The 19,956-nt window shown below is 39.0% G+C and overlaps 1 protein-coding gene across 17 annotated transcripts in view; it reads left to right on the top strand.

Annotated features, from left to right (window-relative positions):
• Nucleotides 1-19,956, top strand: part of mecom (MDS1 and EVI1 complex locus) — a 191,679-nt gene that overhangs the window by 153,824 nt on the left and 17,899 nt on the right. For 5 of the 17 annotated variants that reach the window (XM_055197070.2, XM_055197068.2, XM_055197076.2 and 2 more), the window contains exons 3-7: nt 10,441-10,557; nt 15,626-15,728; nt 15,803-16,037; nt 16,248-16,395; nt 16,492-16,672. In XM_055197070.2, coding sequence (XP_055053045.2) covers nt 10,441-10,557; nt 15,626-15,728; nt 15,803-16,037; nt 16,248-16,395; nt 16,492-16,672 — 784 coding nt within the window. Of the gene's footprint in view, nt 1-7,444; nt 8,958-10,440; nt 10,558-15,625; nt 15,729-15,802; nt 16,038-16,247; nt 16,396-16,491; nt 16,673-19,956 lie in introns of those variants that run through there. The other 12 variants (XM_055197079.2, XM_055197075.2, XM_055197074.2 and 9 more) reach the window with 5 other exon arrangements.

The raw sequence follows: 19,956 nt of genomic DNA, 5'->3' as shown, positions 1-19,956 counted from the left end.
CATGTTTTTCTGTCAGTTTATCATTTAAAATGGTCTGCAAATGTGCGTTTCATATATGTAACACGTGACCTTTTGACGTCATTACGCAATTACGTGAGGTCCCGTTGGCGCGTCACAGGACCAGAGGAAGATGAGAAGTTGTGGTTTAAAAGTGCATATTTTTTAATTTTCTTGCCAAACATGACAATCGTTTCGCTAGTTAAGACCCTTATGCCTCGTTTGGGGTCATTTAGAGTCCTTTGAAACTGCAATTTTAAACTGCTTAAAAACTGTTAAGTGTTGAATTAAGTGTTGGGGTCCATTAAAGTCCAATAAAATGAGAAAAAATTCTAGAATGTTTTCCTTAAAAAACATAATTTCTTCTCAACTGAACAAAGAAAGACATCAACATTTTGGATGACATAGTGGTGAGTAAATTATCTGGATTTTTTTTAAGAAACTGGAGTAATCCTTACGTGCTATGATTGGGTCCCTGGTGCTTGTACCAACCTAGAAAATATAAAAAAAGAACAACCCCAGTAGCTTAGTTTTGGTAAACCATTCTTTAACAAGCATGTGAAAAAATAGGTCATTGAAATCTGTCTCCCTTGTGATGTCAGAAGGGGATAATACCGCCCCTAAATCAGCACTATCCAACCACGGCACTGCCATTTAGTGCAGATATCAGCTCATTTGAACTTTAAAGGACACACCCAAAAACGGCACATTTTTGCTCACAACTACAAAGTGGCAATTTTAATTATGTTATAATAAATTATCTATATGATATTTTGAGCTAGAACTTCACATATGTACTCTTGGAACACCGAAGATTTATTTAACATCTTAAAAAAGTCTTGTGAAATGTCCCCTTTAAAGGGATAGTTCACCCAAAAATGAAAATTCTGTCATTATTTACTCACCCTCAAGTTGTCCCAAATTTTTATACGTTTTTTTGTTCGCCTGAACACAAAGGAAGATATTTTGAAGAATGTTTGCAACAGAACTGGGGCACCATTGATTTCCATAGTATTATTTTTCCTATTATGGAAAAAGAGCTAAAAGAAACTAGTTTAAATTGTTTAACTTAATAAAAGAAAGTTAAAGTAAAGTTAAAGGAACATAAAAATATATGTTGATATGATATCATTAAGATCATTCGAGTTTAATGAAAAAAATTATGTTAAAAAATGTGCTTTCTGGAAACTGCATTTAATTGTGTGTGTGCGTGTGTGTGTTAATGAGATGAGAATGTGCGTTTAATCAGTAGCAGTTTCCTGTCTCTCTCTCTCTCTTTCTCTCTCTCTCTCTCACTCACTAAAGCTTTTGTTTCAAACTCCATCTACTGACAACTTTAAAGAAACTACTGTCTCCGGCAATAGTCAATATTTCTCGGTCATACAGATGTTCCTCGTCTGCAGGCATCTTCCGCACGACTGAAAGAGAGATGAAGTTAGAAAACGAGAGAGCGTAATGTATCAATGTTAGTTTATATAAAAAGAGTGTGTTTATATAGAATTCTGAGACGCTCACTGACGCACGGATGAATCCTGATGTAAAACAGGATTGAATTAGGACATCATTTCCATGATGGGCTGTAGGTCTGGCGGTCTATCGGTCTTTCATCCACAGAAAGAGAGGGATGGAAAGAAAGCGGGCAGGGGCAGCTTTCGTATTCTGAGCAATGCACAGAATGAGATGAAAGATGGTTGAGGAGTTATGTCAGGGGAAAAGATGGAGAGCAGAGAGACGAGTGAAATACTGGAGAGATGAAGAGCGATGAAAGAAGGAAATAAAGAGGGAGGGAAGGAGAAAGAGATGATCTAGTCATATCTCAGTAGTGTTCCATCAGTCCAAACTCACAATAAGCATCGATCCACCTCTACCTGTATGTGTGTGCGTGCGTGCGTGCGTGTGTGTGTGTTCTCTACCCTCACCATTGTCTTTCTCACACACACACACATGATTGATCACTGAATCAGTCTCTCCAACATTCAGTCATAAAAGCTATAACTGGCCCTCATAAAAGCAGATTTATCAGGCCAGGCCTGCCCGGTGCCCACACGGCGCCCAAAAGCATGTGACACCTCCATGATTGGGCTGGAATTGAATAAACCTGCACTATCGACGCTCATGTCTGACAAGTCAATCAGGTCCCAGTACACACTCACACATAAACGTACATTTAAGCACTGAGTCATGAGAAGGGTGTTCGAACCTTTGGTGCAATTTGCATGAGATTTATATTAGACTTTATATGTAAGCATATTTATAATTGATTGACAGACAAGCATGTGTGCGTTTATCTGCGTGGCTACCACGCACCGAGTTGCAGTACTGTAGCACATTTGCTCCGATCGCTTAAGGCCGAGTTAAATATAAACCTTCCCTAACTCAAGTCCGCTTTGAAGCTACTGAAAACCAGTGAAGCTGTAAATAGGAGTAACTAAATCTAACTGTTACAAGTTAATTAGGCTCAGTTGTCTTTTTTTATTCCCTTTGAAATGTTGCATTCGGTTAGTTCTGCTTGCAATTAAAGTAAGGGTGTCCATTTCCTTTAAATGCTTCTTAGATAAACTCTCCAGCATAGCCCTCAGTAAAAGTCGCCCATGCGAAAAAGCCTATAGGAATCCAATGAGAAATAAAGATCACAGGCGTGGGGAGGAAATTGGTAAACATATTTTTTCTAGCCTGTCGTAAAAACACAGCCAATTGAATGAAAGGAAATCAAAGAATATAGCATTACAATAACAAGGTTGTGATTTACATTATCTGCACATTATCTTTATGCCTGTTTGGCGTTTAGAAATATCAAAATTCCATTTCTAAGACTAAATCACTTAAACAGATTGTGTGTTTTTTTGGAAGTCTTTTAGCACTCACGATTTGTCATCCTGTTTGACGTTCCTCGCAATTAAAAAGGTGCGAACACATTATGGTGGCAGGCAAAAATGAAAATACTTTAAAGTGGGTCGATGTACGAGCTGCCGCGTACGGCTGGCGCGCCTGCTACCCATCAAGCCTCGTGCGTTTCGCACATCAGTAACACGTGTGCGCCGCTCGACTCTAAAACACCTGTGCTCGCATCGGGTTTCCGAGCGGAGTGGTGGGAGGGAATCGGCCCTTAAACACTTTTTTCCACCTCTAATGACATCAGTTTAAAGGGTGGCATTGAAAAGATGGTGTTGAACGCTAAGTGCCTCTTACATGTGCGATTATTAAAACATAGGCCTGACTGTTTTAATGGGCAGCATTGCTCCCCGGGAATTTCATTTCCCGCTCGGTTTAAGACACCAGGAGAGGTGGGATTGGGGCTTGGTGTGTAGATATAATGGGCCCTCTTTGTGATATCTAATTTCCCATTACGATAAAGGTGTGTGTGTGAGTGTGTGTCTCTCTTGGTAAGCACACCAGAAAGGCCTATCTCTCAAATATTAAATATTAGCCTTTAAATTGGACACGGCGTATGGGAAAGCTTGCTGTTACCTCTCAAGTGCGTCACACATCAAAAGCTCTTGGACAGCTCAATAAATGTAATAAATGTTCAACACCCCCGCCTCAGATCATAGGTGGTATGTTCCGCTGCGTTCCACCAGCATTAAAACTCTTTTAAAGATGATATCTACGAGCTTTTAAGGAGCAATTTGCTCTCCCTACAGAGTCCAACAACATGCTCTGATTACCCCCAAAGGCCAAAGCTGAAGATGTGTGTGTGCATGTATGTGTGTTAGCAAGATACAAAAAGTAGGCAAAATGTGGCTTGTTGACGTTTCCAATGTGCCCCGTTGCGTTTTACGCGCGTTTCTCCTCTCCGCATCTCCCGCCTCGCTTAATTTATGTTTTAAAAACATTACCTCTGACACCCCTGCGGACTTTATCGTGCCCAATGGCCGGCATACAGTGTGGGCCGTGTGTATGGACTCCACAAAGGGGAAGTATCTGTGATTACCAAAGCCTGTATCGTCCTCCTGGCCGCCATAAACCCCCTCCTTCCCGCCCCCGAGGTGGCACATTCCAACGGTCGCTCGGTGGCACGCGGTGCTTGAGGCCGCACTTCAGGAGAGACTTCTCAACTCCAGCACTTCCCAGTTATGTTTTTTAAAAACGCGTCCCCCTGTGGCCTCTATAAGTCTCACAGTTTGAATAGCACATTGTACTGCAGACTACTGGTTCTGTTTTAGTCAGGCTCTGTTATTACGCCCGAGTCACGTCTTGTCATTCCCGCTGTCAAAGCAATTAACTTCATGTTAGCCAGGAAACACAATCTATCTGCTTTACACCCGACGGGTCTCTCCACTAACACGAACGCATAACCAAAACATAAACTATGCATGTAAAACTGATACTTCTGTGAAGACATTTAGATGTGTCAAACTGGTAAAACTTGTGATTTAAATGTTTCTCAAGTATTGCCATGTTGCATTTACATCGTTTATTGTGTATCATCTGTTGTTGTTGTTGTTGTTGTTAGACAGAGTTGCGAGTAAATTATTTAGCATGTAGGTGAAAGTTTCGGGAACGTAGCCAGGTTTGATTTCACTTGGCTGTTTCCAGACTTTGTGTGTGCATGCGTGTTGGGATGAAACATGGGCCCCTCGTCGCGCAGGCAGGCCCCGGGGCCCGCAGGGGACAAAACGGGTGAGACTGCACAGACGGGGCCAAGATGATGGGGTACTAATTCACTAAAACGCAGAGGGCTGACTCCTGAAATAGACGGCAGAAAATCTCTCTCGTTTTGACCCTGGCGAATGAAAATAATCTTAAATAATTAGGAGCGAGCCGTTACGGTCCTCGGGTGAGAGGGTAAACACAGCGCAGGCGCGTCATATACTAAGCCAGGGCACCTCAGAAGGAGAGGGCGGGGGCGCTTTGACCCCGTCCACATAAAGCTGTGATTTATGGCGCGCAGGGCGCAGCAGCGGGGATGCGGTACCTCTCCCGGAGAACCAAATTACGGAGGTGGAGATTAACACACGCGCTACGGGCCTACTTCCAGATCCGAGGAAATTTTTATTTACATTTTTCAACTTTCATTTCCTCTCTGCTCTTTTGTTGGTAATTGGTTGGTGTTAAGAAAGAGCGCTCTCAAAAACTTTGGGTTTTTTATTTGGGGTTACAGATGGAGAATTACACAAACTGGCGCATGCACACATAGGCTATATTTTTTAAAGCGAAAGTTTTACTGACATGCGTGCTGCATTTATACAGATTCATGCCCTTAAAATGTTTAACATAAATGTATTCACATTTAGCTTTCATTTTATTTGTATTTTTATGTTGTTTTTGTGCTCAATGTTGCTATTTACATTTTGTGGCAAATATTAAAGTAAAAAAGTGAGTCCCATATATGCATATTTGTGCGAAATTAAATTAACAGTGATGTTGTTGTTCTATTTACTATTACTTTTTGAAGTTTTTACAGCTCTATCTAGTCACATTTAACAACATTATATAGCGTTTTCATTATGCTTAAAGCTATTAGAGGCAAACAAAAGATGACTAAGTGGTAAAGAGCCTCAGCCTCGGGCTCGGAGCAGTTTTAAATGAGTTTTGGTTGAGCCCATTGATTGAGTGCTCCCGCACTTTAAATTAATAGCTGGTTGTGGAGAAGTCTGCCCAGCGTCTGCAGGGAGGCGCGGTGCAGGCTTAATGCAGCTTTTCGGTCCTGTCAATGGGAGGTCTATCTCGATGAATGGTTGAACTATTTCTTGTGGATTTGGCTGCGATATTTTCCTTTTCTTCCCCCCTCTTTCCCGTTAGGATGTGCTGGAATGCATCTCGTACACAGTGTTTCCATTAGAGCGCGGCTCCAGGGCCGAGGGTAGACCGCGGGGAGCAGCTCCTTGGCGGCGACAGTTTCTCGCCCATTTGGATTCCCCTCCAACAAAACTTTTACCTAACGCCTTAATGCGCGCAGTCCACTGCAAATAAACAAACCCAACTGCGCAGACAACAGTGCGCTCCAACACTGTCTACCCTCCAAAGTATTTATATTTGAAGCGTAAAAGGCAAGATTGCTTGCATTTAATGATATGGCATTGTTTTTACTTTATTTTAGCGATGCAAAATAAAGTAAACAATAAAAAAGTTATTCACAACGATGACAGACGAGATTTTCTTAGAAGAACTGTATAGTCAAAGGTTATTAAAAGTACAATTTATTTCCTTTTATAGTCTGTAAAACATTTTTTCACTACAAAAAATCAGCCAACCCCTACACATTCTCATGTGTAGATGTTAAAGTTTTTTTACAGAACCATGCTGACCTAAATTAACTTTTGGGAACCGTTCTTTTATAATAAAAGTAAATAAATCATATATGTTTGACAGAATTCAAAATCTCTTTTTCATTCAATAAAAATCATAAAATATTTTTTACCCAATTCAGAAAAATAGAGGAAGGATTTATTTGCATTTATTGTGTGTTTTGATGAGGTTATAATCGAATATTAAACGACAAACATTTAAACGGCCAAACATACGTTTTAAAATAATACGCTTTATTTTAATCTCCGAAGCAGTGAGCTGTAACATGTAGGACTGGTTTAAATAAACAAACAAATATTCTATCTACATTATAGTGCCTTTATTTAATAAATTCATTATAGGGTCAGATTAAATTCTGTTTTATTGAATTCAATCATGGTTAAGCGTTGAGTTGCATTGTAGGTCGTTCGGGCGATTTTCTATTTGGAGGCAATACAACTGAATCTTTCATGTTCCATCTAGCAATTTGACGCCTTAATGTGTACAGCGTTGTGTGCAGCAATTTCGCAGCCGTGAAAAGAAATGACTCGCCGTCTCAGTAGCTCCACAGCTCCGCGCTTGACTGATGCGCTTCCCTCCAGAGAGAGAGAGAGAGAGCGCGCGAGGCGGGCAGCTTTCCCTAAATAATACAGTCTCCCGACTGGAGTAAATATCTACGAATCTATCGAATTAAACATTTGTGCCCATTCAAACACTGCCTGCAGGTTTCTAAGCATATGGCATTAAATAACGTGTCAGAAATGCAAAAATGCAACTTCATTCCTGAAGAGATGGGAAAGTGGAAACTTTGTAAACTCAGCTCGCTACGCCATCTACCGAAAGAGGCGCGAACTCACGCCCCAAGAATTACCCTTGCCCCATAGGCTATGCTCGCACCCCTCTGTTACCCTAGGCTTGGTACAGATACCACCGACCCTTTTGTTTATCTGCTATCGCTTCCTTCTTTTCAGAAAAATTCAGCTGAGGAGCCCTCTATCACCAGCCTCCATCAGACCCCGACGAGGCCAGGCAATCACTTTCCCAGATTACTTGTATTTAATACACAATGCATCATAAACCAAATCCCTCATCCTGACAGGGAGAAAATAGAACAGCTCATAGCCTGAGCTTTCCCAATTTATGGCTAAATTAAAAAGGCTTCCAACAATGGACAAGTCGAGGAATGGCAGGAAATCGATGCGCGGCGGACCGGGGTCTCTATGCGGTTCTCAAGGAGCGCGGGTGTATGGGAATCTTTGGCGAGGGCCGCCGTATTTACACATGATTTTTCCTGTCCTTCCTCCGCTTCTGCCCTGCGATTTCATTAAACAATGGACATTATCTGGACCTTGAGTTCAATGTCAAAGATAGGCCAGGGAGGCATATTCATCTTCATCAGACATATTAGAGTACTGATGTGGCTCGCTAGATTTTGTTACAGCAACAAGCAACAAAACAATCTATTAATTTAGGAGTAGGTAGGATGTAGATACTTGTAGTAAATTGTGTGCACATTAAAATATGTAATGCATTTAATAATTATTTGCGAGGTTTGGCCAGTTCCTCTTTTTTTCCTGTTCTTTAAAGAAACTTTGGCAAAGTTTGTGTTTTTCCATTTTTGTAAAATTATGAAACGGCAGCGTGGATGTGAAGGGGATTTGTTTTGCTTGGTCTGTCTTATGCCCGGGAGAAGGTGTCCGTGAACTCTGGTTAGGAGCAGGTGTTTTTTGCGTGTAAAGAAAAACGTAAAATTTAGAAAAAGAAAAGCATTAATCCAAAATTTATTTCAAAATAATTAAAATATCCACATACGTGTTTATTTAACATTGCTACTAAATTTAATCTAAAATTAATAATTAATAAAATTTTCCTCCCTCAGAGTTGCACTACCTCAATGCACTTTCACTTGCTCTTGGCTTACACGAGCCTCCCTCGTTTCTCTCGTGCTCTTCCTCCGCGAGCAAAGCAAGCGGGGAAGAAACAACCCCACTGATTCCGTGATTGCTTCATCAAAGCAGGAAAATTCGGGCAGTGTGCGTGGCTGTAGTCTATCCACGAGCAGACCCGTCCCGACCTCGCTCTGACCTCGTCTCTCCCACGGAGCGCTTCTGTCACTTTAAAATTTACCGTGGGGGAGCCTCGCGCAACTTCCGACCGGTGGACACGCGAGACAGGTCCCCCCTCCTCCTTATCCTCCTCCTCAGCGCATCTCCCTCGCGTGGGACAGCACGGGACAAGAGAGGATCCACTTTAACGGGACAGACAGCGCCTCTCTCACAAACAGAGACACCGCTGCACGTTCAGATCACGCGGGACGAGCACATAGGTGAACAATATCACCAGCTTTATTTACTACTTCACTCGCTGTCTTTAACAACCCGATGGCAAGAGGAGGACACTGAATAAAACTAAAAGTTTGCCCACGGCGCAGTCAGAGCTTTACCTGGGGACTTTTTATGATTCGAGGACGAATAAACTGAAGTTGGACGAAGTTTTCGTCTACGAGGACATTTAGCGTGTCGTCCACTTTATAAGAGCAAAGAGGAGGTGAAATCCCAAGGCGTTTGTTAATTTTTATTTTTCCATCAAGGGATACAAGCCGCAAAACACAACCGAACGAGCGGTCGCGTGTGTGAGCTTCATTCGGGAGTTTCACAGGGCGCGCTGTGCCGGAGTTTTGCGCGTTTTGGTGCCGTTTTGTCGATTTGTTCATCCCGGCGAGAGTTTTTGAGGTAGGTGCTTTATGTCGGTATATGAGCTTTTCTTTGTGACACTCCGCGAATTAATGGTCAAATAAAAGCCCATTCATTCCTCACCTTTGAACTTGTTTAATTGTATCGAAACGATGGCTTTGGTTCTTTGCTCCCAAGCGTAACGCGTAATTGAAATGCACTTCGCAAAGATCTCTTGGTCATTTTATTCTTTTCTTGAATATACTGTCTTACAGAAGACATTGTTTTTATAACCTTTATTTCATTTCAAGTAACAACGCTTTATTGATCTAATTTCGATAAACGATGTCCTGCGTTTTATTAGCTTTTTAAACAAAACATTAGGTTTATTTTGCGGATTTTGTATAATTAAATTAGATGGATTTTCATTGCAACACAATTGACAATTAAACCGAAATAAAACACTACTGACAAATGTTTTAAGTGTAACGATTTCACTTGTTAAAGTAAAACAGTTTTCTTTTTATTTTATTTTGTGACAAATATGTTTTTTAAAACTGCATTTCGTTATTTATTTGCTTATTTTAACCCAAATTGTTTGCTCTGAAGTATTCAGTCTGTGTTTTTGTCTGAAGTGCACTGAGACATGGGAAAGGATAAGTGTTGTGAGTGTGTTTGGAAAGGGGGGGAGTTTGCGTGCACTTGATTTACTTGACCTTAGATTAGCCTGCATAAACTCACATGCTAAATAGTAAAGAAAAGTTTAGATTGCAATTGTTGCAAGTTTGCAATTGTTTCTCTCTGTTAACAATATGTTCGTTTTTGTTTCAACATGAAAGGGCGAGATAAAAATTTTGCACAGTATTGCAAAACTGTAAAAGATGAATCCGTTACTTTGTTTCGAAAATTTGGCCCAAAATTGTAAGGGTGCGCTGACTAGCTGTTATGACTATTACTGGGCAAAAGTGGAATTAAAAAAATAAACAGTGCAGTCGTTGTGAATAGATTTAGGCTGTAAAGCAGTTTTATTTGTTTGTATTAAAGTCTGCCATTAAGAATATTTTATTGCATTTATATAATACTTATTTTATGTATTTTCTTTTAAATAAAATTAAGTCATAACATGGATTTTTATATATCAACTGTTAAAAAAATAAAAATTTTATAATATATAAATATTATTTTGCTTTTAGATAGTTTGCTGGATAAAACAGTATCCCTCATACTCCTTCACTATAATTAAGAAAACAGATATTTTAATCGCTGTGGTTTTCAAGTGTAACCCTCATGTGATGTTTTTATTGAGCCACAGTACTTTTGAGAATCTTTTTTTGTTTGCTTGGGAATAAAAGTAATTATAAAGTCTATAAGAGGTAAACAGCTATGTTGTCAGATATCTTGTGCATGTGTGCATATGCATCACCTTTTTCTAAGTCTAAGTGGGTGGCATGAGATTTTAGTCACTGCACACTAATCTCCAAAAGTTCAAGATCAAAGCCTGATTTCTCCCTCTCTCTCTCTTCTGATTCTCTCTTTTTCTCAGGGCGAGCAGACAGGTTTGGATGGGCGCTTATTTGATAGCAGGAGCTGGCTAAGGCACGTCCAGGTCTCTCCATCCACCCACCAACACAACCTCACAACCTGCCAGATACATGAGCAGGTACGTGAAGAACACACGCATACACACAGAGCACCTGCATGGCCAATATAATGGAGTGTTTAAAGGTGTTTGCGGTATCTTTTAATAGCAGATTCCTTCTACTTTGTCGATCTATGTGTGTGTCCAAGTGTGTCACTGTTTTCGTGTTTTGGTCTTTTGTATCCTGGCTGCAGCGTGAAGGACCACAGGCCAGGATCACACACACTCTGCCAAGCGTGATGATAATCACGCATTTTGTATCTTTGCACTCGGATATGAGGGATGAGAAATTCCTGAATTCTTAAGGAATGAAAGACAGTTATAAAGAAAGTCTCGAAGGAGAGAGAGAGAGAGAGAGAAAGAGAGAGAGAGAGAATGACTCACAGCCATAAATTCACAGCTTCTCCTAACACCACAAATTTTTACTGTTTAGCATTCAGTTTATTTTTGTATTAAAGTTAGTTTGTGTATTTGCATATTTGTGTTCCTGTGAATTACATTTTAAAAGTATTTATTGTCTAGAGGAGGTACAGGCCTGGATTGAATGAGAACTGAACGAAGTCTGGTTGGATTAAGATAAACTGGATTCAATTAAGTTTCGGTAGAATTTAACCGAGTTGAGTTTGGCTGGATTAAATTAAACAGTATTAAACTGTGTTGAGGTGGTCTGAATTAAATTTGGCTTAAATTGAGTTGAGTTGTCCTGGATTAAATCGAGTTAAATTAAGTTATAGAGTTCAGCTGGATTAAATTACATCCTGAGACGATCTGGAGTTGGACTGAAGGAAGTTTGTAGTGTTGGTCTGGGTTTAAAAGATACAATTTGGCTGGATGAAATTTTGATGAATGAAGTTTAAGTGGAAAAATGTGGAAAATTGTATTAAGATTAAAAGGGTGAATAATTTGTTGGGCTACAACAATTAGAAAGAGAGAGAGAGTTAATCTGGGATAAATTAAACTGATAAATAGAGTTGTCAAAATTTAATAAACAAATGATAAAATACAGTCCAAAAACTTTGATTATTTTAATGATTTTGCACTCCTCTAGACAAAATATTCAGTGATATTTAGTATCCCTTAGACTTTATACAATTGCAATTTACATATTTGAAGATTAGGATCCTTGAAGCTCTTGTCGGCCTTTTCAAGTGTAATGACGTATGCTGATAATGCATTCAAATGTTAAATAGGCCTTTGGACTTTGAAACGTTACATACATGCCATTGAAGCAAACATTTTCTTATCAGAAATTTGTTTTTTAATGTAATTGGCTAATCAGTAATACACAAATGATTAAGCAGAACATTATAATGCCTAATAGTCTGTTTTCTTTTTTAAAAGATGTGAATTTTCCAAAGATTTACATACAAAGAGAGAGAGAGAAAGAGAGAGATGTGGAGGAAGAGAACCTGTTCAGATGCAGTATTATGATATGGGCCATAATTGTTAAACTGTGACACCTTGTCATAACAAAGAGTTCGGCTTAGACTTTATGGCTTCCGGCAACCCACGTGTTTTTATAATCGTTCTGTACCTCCTTATAGCGACAAAACAAAGCGAGAGCGAGATACAAAAGATTGACCGTTATCAGTATTTAGAGAGAATGGAGAATTTAGGTTCTGAAGAGGTTAAGGAATGTGCTTTCTTTTTCTAATCTCGCTCTTTTCTCGTCTCAAGACCACCCTGCCCACCCACCTTCATAAACGCATGCAGCCAATGTTGCTATTAAATAATAATCAAGCAATGAGAATAATTCAGGACTCCTCTCCTCGAAGTGCGATGATTTAATCCAAAATAGTTTTTATGATGTTACCTGGAATAATTATTGGGAAAGATATCCACAGCCGCCTTGTTTTTCATCAAGCAAGACACTTGTGACTGCTTTGATTCTCGTTTAGATTATCACAGTTTATCACTCAACACCTTTACAGAGGAATTTAAGAAAGTGTGTGTTTGTTTGTGTGTGTGTGTGTGCGTTGAAGGGAAAAGGGGGATTTTAGTGCAAGGCGTTGGTCAGTGTGAGAGAGTGTTTTTCATTCTTAGTGCTGAACGAAGAATCTAATGGACCTGTTTATCAGGACATCAGTCGACTAACATCCGTTTCTCATAGACATTTACACAATAGAGGCGAGCTTTGTAAGTGTGTGCGGTGCTTGTATATGAAGTGACCTCTCTACTTGGAACACAGCAGAGAGGAAAATCTTGCGCTGTTTGCTTCGGTAGTCATTAAAGTCAGGGTAATCTAGTACACTTCTCAGTGCCCTCAATGTCACATGCTAGTGCCAAGTGCCTTCTGTGTGTAGTTGCCTAAAAGTTTTGCATTGATAAGCCCTGATAATAAACAATAGGGCCTGATAATAAACAATTTGTCATGTACGATCAAAGATTTGCAAGAATCATATTTATTTTTAAGATGTTAGGGGGAGGCCTTGTTTATTGACTCGGTGTGTGTTTGTGTGTTTAAGGTAAAGTCTAATGACTCTTTACTGTCTGTTATTATAAGCCACTGAAAGTTTACAACCTTCACTTATCAGTTGACCTAAAATGGCCAGGCAGAGCGACCTAAACACACACACTTTTATCAGTTATCAATTTTAATTATAGTTGCTCCAGACTAAGTCTAAAGCAAATAAAAAAGTTGTGCATTTCTTTATAAATATGAAGAGTTCGGATGCCAAATCCTCTAACTGCGTCTTTTTTTTATAAATGATGCTTTTATGATTAGGTTCAGTAATTTCACTTTAATGGCAATGTAAAGATTATTAGTGAGTAATTGAAATGCCTTATTTTCACAAATGTCACTTTAGTCATTTTATTAGGACTGTATTTTACAGTTTTGACAGTCTTTTACTGCAAAAACTTTTTTTTTTTGCAAAAAATCTCCACTTCTAAAAAGTCTCCAGTCACTTTCCTTTCTGAATAAAGGTAAAAGGATCAAAAATACGTGGACATCACTTTTTTTTGTGGTTTGCACCATAATACTTAATTCTGTGTATTTGGCAAATGTGGACAATACACTGCTTCATGTTCAATGAAAAATATTTGGTTATTATATTTATTAGTTCTTCCTAACCCCAGATAGCTGGAAGAAATCTAAAATGCAAGCCAAACCAAAGCTCGGGTTGTAGGAGGGTAACCGGGTTAAAAAAACTCTTTCGACAATTAAAATCCGGCATACGTGTGCCATTGCTCATCTTATTCTTCTTCTGTGCACTTAGAGGCCTTTGCTAAAAAATCGCTGTGGCATTTAATGGATTCTATAATACGTGCCAAGAGCATTCAGTCAATATCATTATCTAATTTTTGTACCTAAAATAATTTAGTTTTACTGATTACCCTTGTAAATTAAGTTCACAGTTTTTTTATAAATATAGTATTTGTATTAAATCTATATTCATTGAGTAGAATCGAGAATCGAGCATAAAAACCGGGCTGAGAATCGGAATCGAATCGATTTGATAGCTTGTGAATCGAAATCGAATCGATCTGGAACATCTGAATCGGTCCCCAGCCCTAATTTTTAGCTCTTCATGTATTTTTAATATCTATCAGTAGTTTCATATTTAAAGATGTCCCATAGGGTTATTCTTTTGTAGATCCCAATTTTGTTTCTAAGGTGTAGCTAAATAAACTAAAGCACACATATTGTTACTCCACTAAAAATCCTGCCAATAATAACCCTTGCAACGAATCGAGCAGTTTACCGAACGCATGCTACTGTAGCATCTGAAAAGACATGCATGTTGGCACTCACCCTTGGCACTAAAGAACAGGCCGCGGCCCAGGTTATGTTGCCAGTAGTGATGCCCACTAAACTCCCCTGATCTCTGAGCTTGGCTGGCTCGCTGATTCCCGGGCCAACAAGTGGTATGAATGTGTGTGTGTATCTGTATCATTCACCCTATGGCTTCTCCCAACAGCTCTGCCATTGTCTCATACTCACAATATTATTGTGGCCCTTGGCTCCCTGTCTTTGTGTGTGTGTGAGACAGAAACAGAGACACAGACCTTGTTCAGACCTCACATACATTCAATGGTTTATTAGTAAGGAGCACTGTCAACTTTGTCATAAAAGTTGCTTCAAATATAAGTTATGCACCCATAGATACAGAAAAAGGGTTTGGTTGTGACAGAAGATATCAGAGATCTGCAGGAAGGCACCAGAATGGGTAGACGGGCTGTAAAAGTGTGTGTGAGACCGTTCTCATGTTGTCTTGTGGGTTCCCTGTATTCTCCTGTTAAACAATAGAGCGCAACTATGTCCCCTACGACCTGCTGGGTCTTTCTCACAAACGCATTGACCGTGGTGTTTCCCAGAGGTCTCCACCTTACCATGTCTTTATCGTTTTATCAGTTTTTGTGTATGGGTGCGTTTGTCCGATTGTGAGACATCTCTAATAAGAATGCTGAAATGTCACCATCAGACGGACAGGAAGCTGGCTGTCTAATGCCTTCAAGGCTTGCCAAAAATAACACCATCAATGCATGTTTCTCCCTCTACCTATTGTGTTCACGCAGGAAGCGTACGAGTCTCGAACAGATAGATCTTAGTTTGGATTCTTTTAAAAGAGTCACACACACATTCAGTCGAGCTCGGATTCCCATCATTGTTTGTCCATCCTTATCTATTGTCAGTTTGTTCATTTATTTACGTGATGTCCACAATTTGGAAATGGATGAATCTGATGGTAATAAAAATTATATATTTTTATTAGTAATTTAAATGGAAGTTTGAAATGTAAATAGTGTTTGATTTAAAAACACATGCACAGTGGCTTATCTTGCCCCACATATTATTATCTCTTATCACAATGTCCTATGTCCTGGGGAATTAGAAATGATCTTACGATGATACCATGATGTGGCAATCGGCTAGCAGTCTGGTTTAAAGCAGATATGTGCTAACCATAACCATAAAATCACCACTTACAACGTGTATTACCACATGAGAGTGACTTCTGCTTGGTCGTAAGGTCATTGCTTTACCTGGCCGAGGTGCTTAAAATATAATGATTATCTCTCTAAAGTTTTGCATTATCTGTGTCTGTATTATTGAGGAACTGCTATTTTATTTTATATTTCATCCTAGATCTTTTATCGAGTGGTTTGTGAGGTTCAGCCCGGTGAGGAACTCCTGCTGTTCATGAAGGCTGAAGACATTTCATGCGAGACGATGGCTCCAGACATACACGGTCAGTTGAAAAACACAAGCATTTACAGACACACATGCAGTATTGGCTCTCTAACTCGCTTTTGTTTCTCACAGAGGAGCGTCAATATCGTTGCGAGGACTGCGATCTTAACTTTGAATCGGGTTCGGAGCTGTTGGACCATCAGAAACACGCGTGCGGGACCCCGCCTGCCTCCGGCTTCAAGCTGTCTCAGCAGGGTTTGCCCGGACCTGGGGCTCCTGATCACGACCTGCATCTACACCCCCTGAACTTACCCCGCTCCCCTCAGGAGTGTAAGGAGTGTGAACAGATCTTTCCTGATGCCCAGAGGTTAGGACAAACATACACATTGACTTATCCACATGAGCACTGCTGTTGTGTTTATATAAAGATGATGGGTGTAACTACAGGCTACACAATCCCTAAGGCATTATCTGCATAATTTATGAAATCGTTCTCACCCAAAAAGTATAACATTTATATAAAAACTTTTTATTATAAAATAAAAAAATTCTATTTCTTTTCCTGTCTGTCACTCAGTCTGGACTCTCACTCGCTCTCTCACACCGACGAGAGGGAATACAAGTGCGATCAATGCCCGAAGGCCTTCAACTGGAAATCAAACCTGATTCGCCACCAGATGTCACACGACAGCGGCAAACACTACGAATGTGAAAACTGCTCAAAGGTAGAGTCCAGACATTGTCTCCTAAGATGGCCACTTTTGCGTCTCGGTGTGCTGTGTATGTAAACTCGTTCCCCCTTTCTCTCTTTCTCTCCCCAGCAGGTGTTCACAGACCCCAGCAACTTACAGAGGCACATCCGCTCTCAGCACGTGGGGGCGCGAGCTCACGCCTGCCCCGACTGCGGCAAGACTTTCGCCACCTCCTCGGGCCTTAAACAACATAAACACATCCACTCCTCGGTCAAGCCCTTCATATGTAAGTCACTCAGACCCTTCATATGTAAGTCTGCATGCTTTCTACTCCGAACACCTCACCACAGAGCTGGAGAGCTCCACTACATCCATGTAGCTTAAGTGGTAGAGCAATGTGCAAGGTCACAGGTTCAAATTTGCCAAATTTATTAAATGGGTTTGGGTTTTAATGCAGGCCAGAACATCAAGTGTGTTGTTATTGAAGGTGTGGTGGAGCTCTCCAAGCTCATATTGATGTCAAATTCATCCGTCATCCTTATCTTGCATATTTAAAGTCAACATGAAACGGCATTCACAACCCATTTTTGTCATGTATTGTGACAGTAAGATGTCAGGAGTTTATATATCAGGAATTAATTCATTTGCCGTTTTTCCAAAGTCAAATCATTTCAGAAGCAGTCTGACGAAAGACGAAAAACTTTATTTCTTTAGATTTTCATGTGAAGAGTTTAAATGCAAAACCCTCTAAGTGCATCTGACACGAGCATTTTTATCAGGCTCTTATGTTTAGGTTCAATCATTTTACTTTAATGGCAATGTAAAGGTTATTGGTCAGTAATCGAAATGCCTTATTTTCACAAATGCCACTTTAGTCATTTCAAAACATGCAAAAGCCTCTTAAAGAGCACCAATTATTCACGATTTTACATTTGTTTTGGTGTGTAAGTGTGTATTAGTACATGTTAACGATATGCAAAAAGTACAAATCCCAAAGTAAACGATGACGCAAATTATCGTCTTTAACGTAAATCTCTTTTCTTGGACTACAACAAACACACTTTGTAGGCAACCATTTACTTCCTGGGATTGGTGATGTAGAAAAGACCGACATTATCATAATTCCTCCTGCTTGGACTCACAACCTGTAAGTTAACCCCTGTTAGCATTTCATTGTGAGCGAATCTTTCAAACATGGTGCGTCACATTTCCGGCTGATGTCAGAGGTATTCAGGCCAATCACAACGTACAGATTAGCTGGCCAATCAGAGACACAGAGCTTTTCAAATCCGTGCGTTTCAGGAATCTGGAGCTACAAAAATGTACGGTATGTGGAAAATAATGTGTTTTTAACCATAAACCAACACATTGTATTATACCAAATACACAAAATAACATTGTTTTTAGCAATGAAATAGGTGCTCTTTAAGTGCATGCAAAATAAAATCCACTTCTTTGGACAAGACATAGTAACCCAATAAATCACTAAAGACGCAAGTCAAAAAGTATAAATGAAGAAACTGAACCATACATTAGGGGGCGCTGTGATCCATGAGGCTGCAACATTTGGGTTGTATTCAGGTCCAAAGTTTGAATGTAATCCACGGTCGTTTCCCAATCTCATCCTACATCCAATGAATCTTCTGTGCACTTAGAGGACTGTGCTAAAAGATCAAAAGCATAGTATTTGATGAATGTATAATATGTGTTCGGTCAATGCCATTATCTAATTTTTGATGGAGGTGGCTTTTAGCGGGTTTTGCATCTGAGCTCTTCTGCTTATGAATCATGGAAGAACAGGAATAAGAGAAAGTAAATACATTTTGATTTCATGTTGTCTTTAACAAAGGGTAGCATGAATTTGATAAGCAATACAGTTTATACTAATGTTTTATTTTAATTGTCTTAATTTACAAAGTACCTTTTATGTAAAACAGTTATTACTGTTTATGAGTTATGTGTATTATTATTAGTGATTTAAAGATGTTTGTGTTTGTAATTTACTATGACTTAACCAATCTATTTGGACAATAACAGCAGTTTGTAATGCTTTTTCTTACAGGCTGATGTTTAATGCACTTACTGTATTGAGTGTGTCCACAATGTATTTGTATGTAACTCTGATCCATTAGTTCTCAGCATAATCGGTCAGGCCTGCACTGTAAAAATGATGTCAAATCAACATATGAAGAGTTTCATTGCAAAATGAGATAAATCAGTTTTTAACATTTTTGTGAAAACACTTTTATTATTACGTTATCATGTTATTATTTTGTTTTATGGTGCTACTTAGCTGTATTTTTTAAGTTATGAAGGTTTAAATTAAAACAAACCAACTGCAGTTGAATTGATATTAATTGAAAGGCACAACCAAAAAACAAAATTTCTGAAAAATTTAAAAAACGGAGTTATCTTGTTTTTGCAACGAAACTCTTCATATATTTTATTTTACTTTAACTTAACAAATTAACCCTTTACCTGGCACTGCCCTTTTTGAGTGGGGGTGAAAAGGTGATGTACTCCTTTAAATGAAAATAACTCTGGCATTTTTTTCTAGAAGAATAATTTTGGTATTGTTTTAAAGATGACAATTTAAAGTTATTTACGGTAGTGTCTGAAGGTGAAAATATTAAATAAGAAAAATTGTTATAGCAGTTTAATTTTATTGTAATAAATAAAAATATTGCAATATAGCATTATTTTATATATAAAATTATTAAAAAAGGGGTTTGCTATGAGGTTTGCAGCATACTCTTGTCACAAATGAATAAATTACAGTCACTGCATTATTATTACTGCTAAAAGGTTTTGAAATATGAAAACTACATTCTTAGACCTTTCCAACAATATATAGTTTGTCGTAATAGATTAACATTTACATGAGAAATATTGAAGTAAACCCGGGTGTCCCGCTCACGGGACAATGCCAGTTAAAGGTGCAGTGTGTACATTTTAGCGGCATCTAGTGGTGAGGTTGCGAATTGCAACCAACGGCTCAGTCCACTGCTCACCCCTCGCTTTTGAAACGCATAGAGAAGCTACAGTAGGCACCACCAGAAAAACATGTCATCGTCGGAGACAACTTAGTAAAAAAGTTTGTCCGTTAAGGGCATCTGCGGCACAAAATGGTGACTTCCACGTAAGGGGACCCTCGGTGCATGTAGATAGAACGTCTCATTCTAAGGTAATAAAAACATAACGGTTCATTATATACATCACTGATAATATAGTTTTGTATATAATTTTGCATTTCTGTCAAGAGATCCTTCTAAAAATTACACACTGCACCTTTAAGTTTTTTTACATGTTTTTATAAGTTATGTCAGCTTAAAATACATAAAATAAATTGTGCTTGCATATTAATTTCATATCTAGATGTTTGCAAAGCCATATTAGCATTGATGGTTTAACATAAATGATACATTTTAATGATTAAATGTACAGTTAATACTGTGATCAAAGAATTTTTTGACCACACATACATTCACCTTAAATTCCCATTACAATACATGTCACTACACCAGCTCCACGCTTTTGATTTCAATGCCTGACCTCCGACCCCATACGTGAATGACCTCAGATCTTAATCTCATC

Source organism: Misgurnus anguillicaudatus, chromosome 24 (assembly GCF_027580225.2).
Source record: "Misgurnus anguillicaudatus chromosome 24, ASM2758022v2, whole genome shotgun sequence".
Taxonomy (NCBI): Eukaryota; Metazoa; Chordata; class Actinopteri; order Cypriniformes; family Cobitidae; genus Misgurnus; species Misgurnus anguillicaudatus.
Note: the sequence above shows the minus strand (reverse complement) of the source record. Positions and strands in the feature narration are given on the sequence as shown.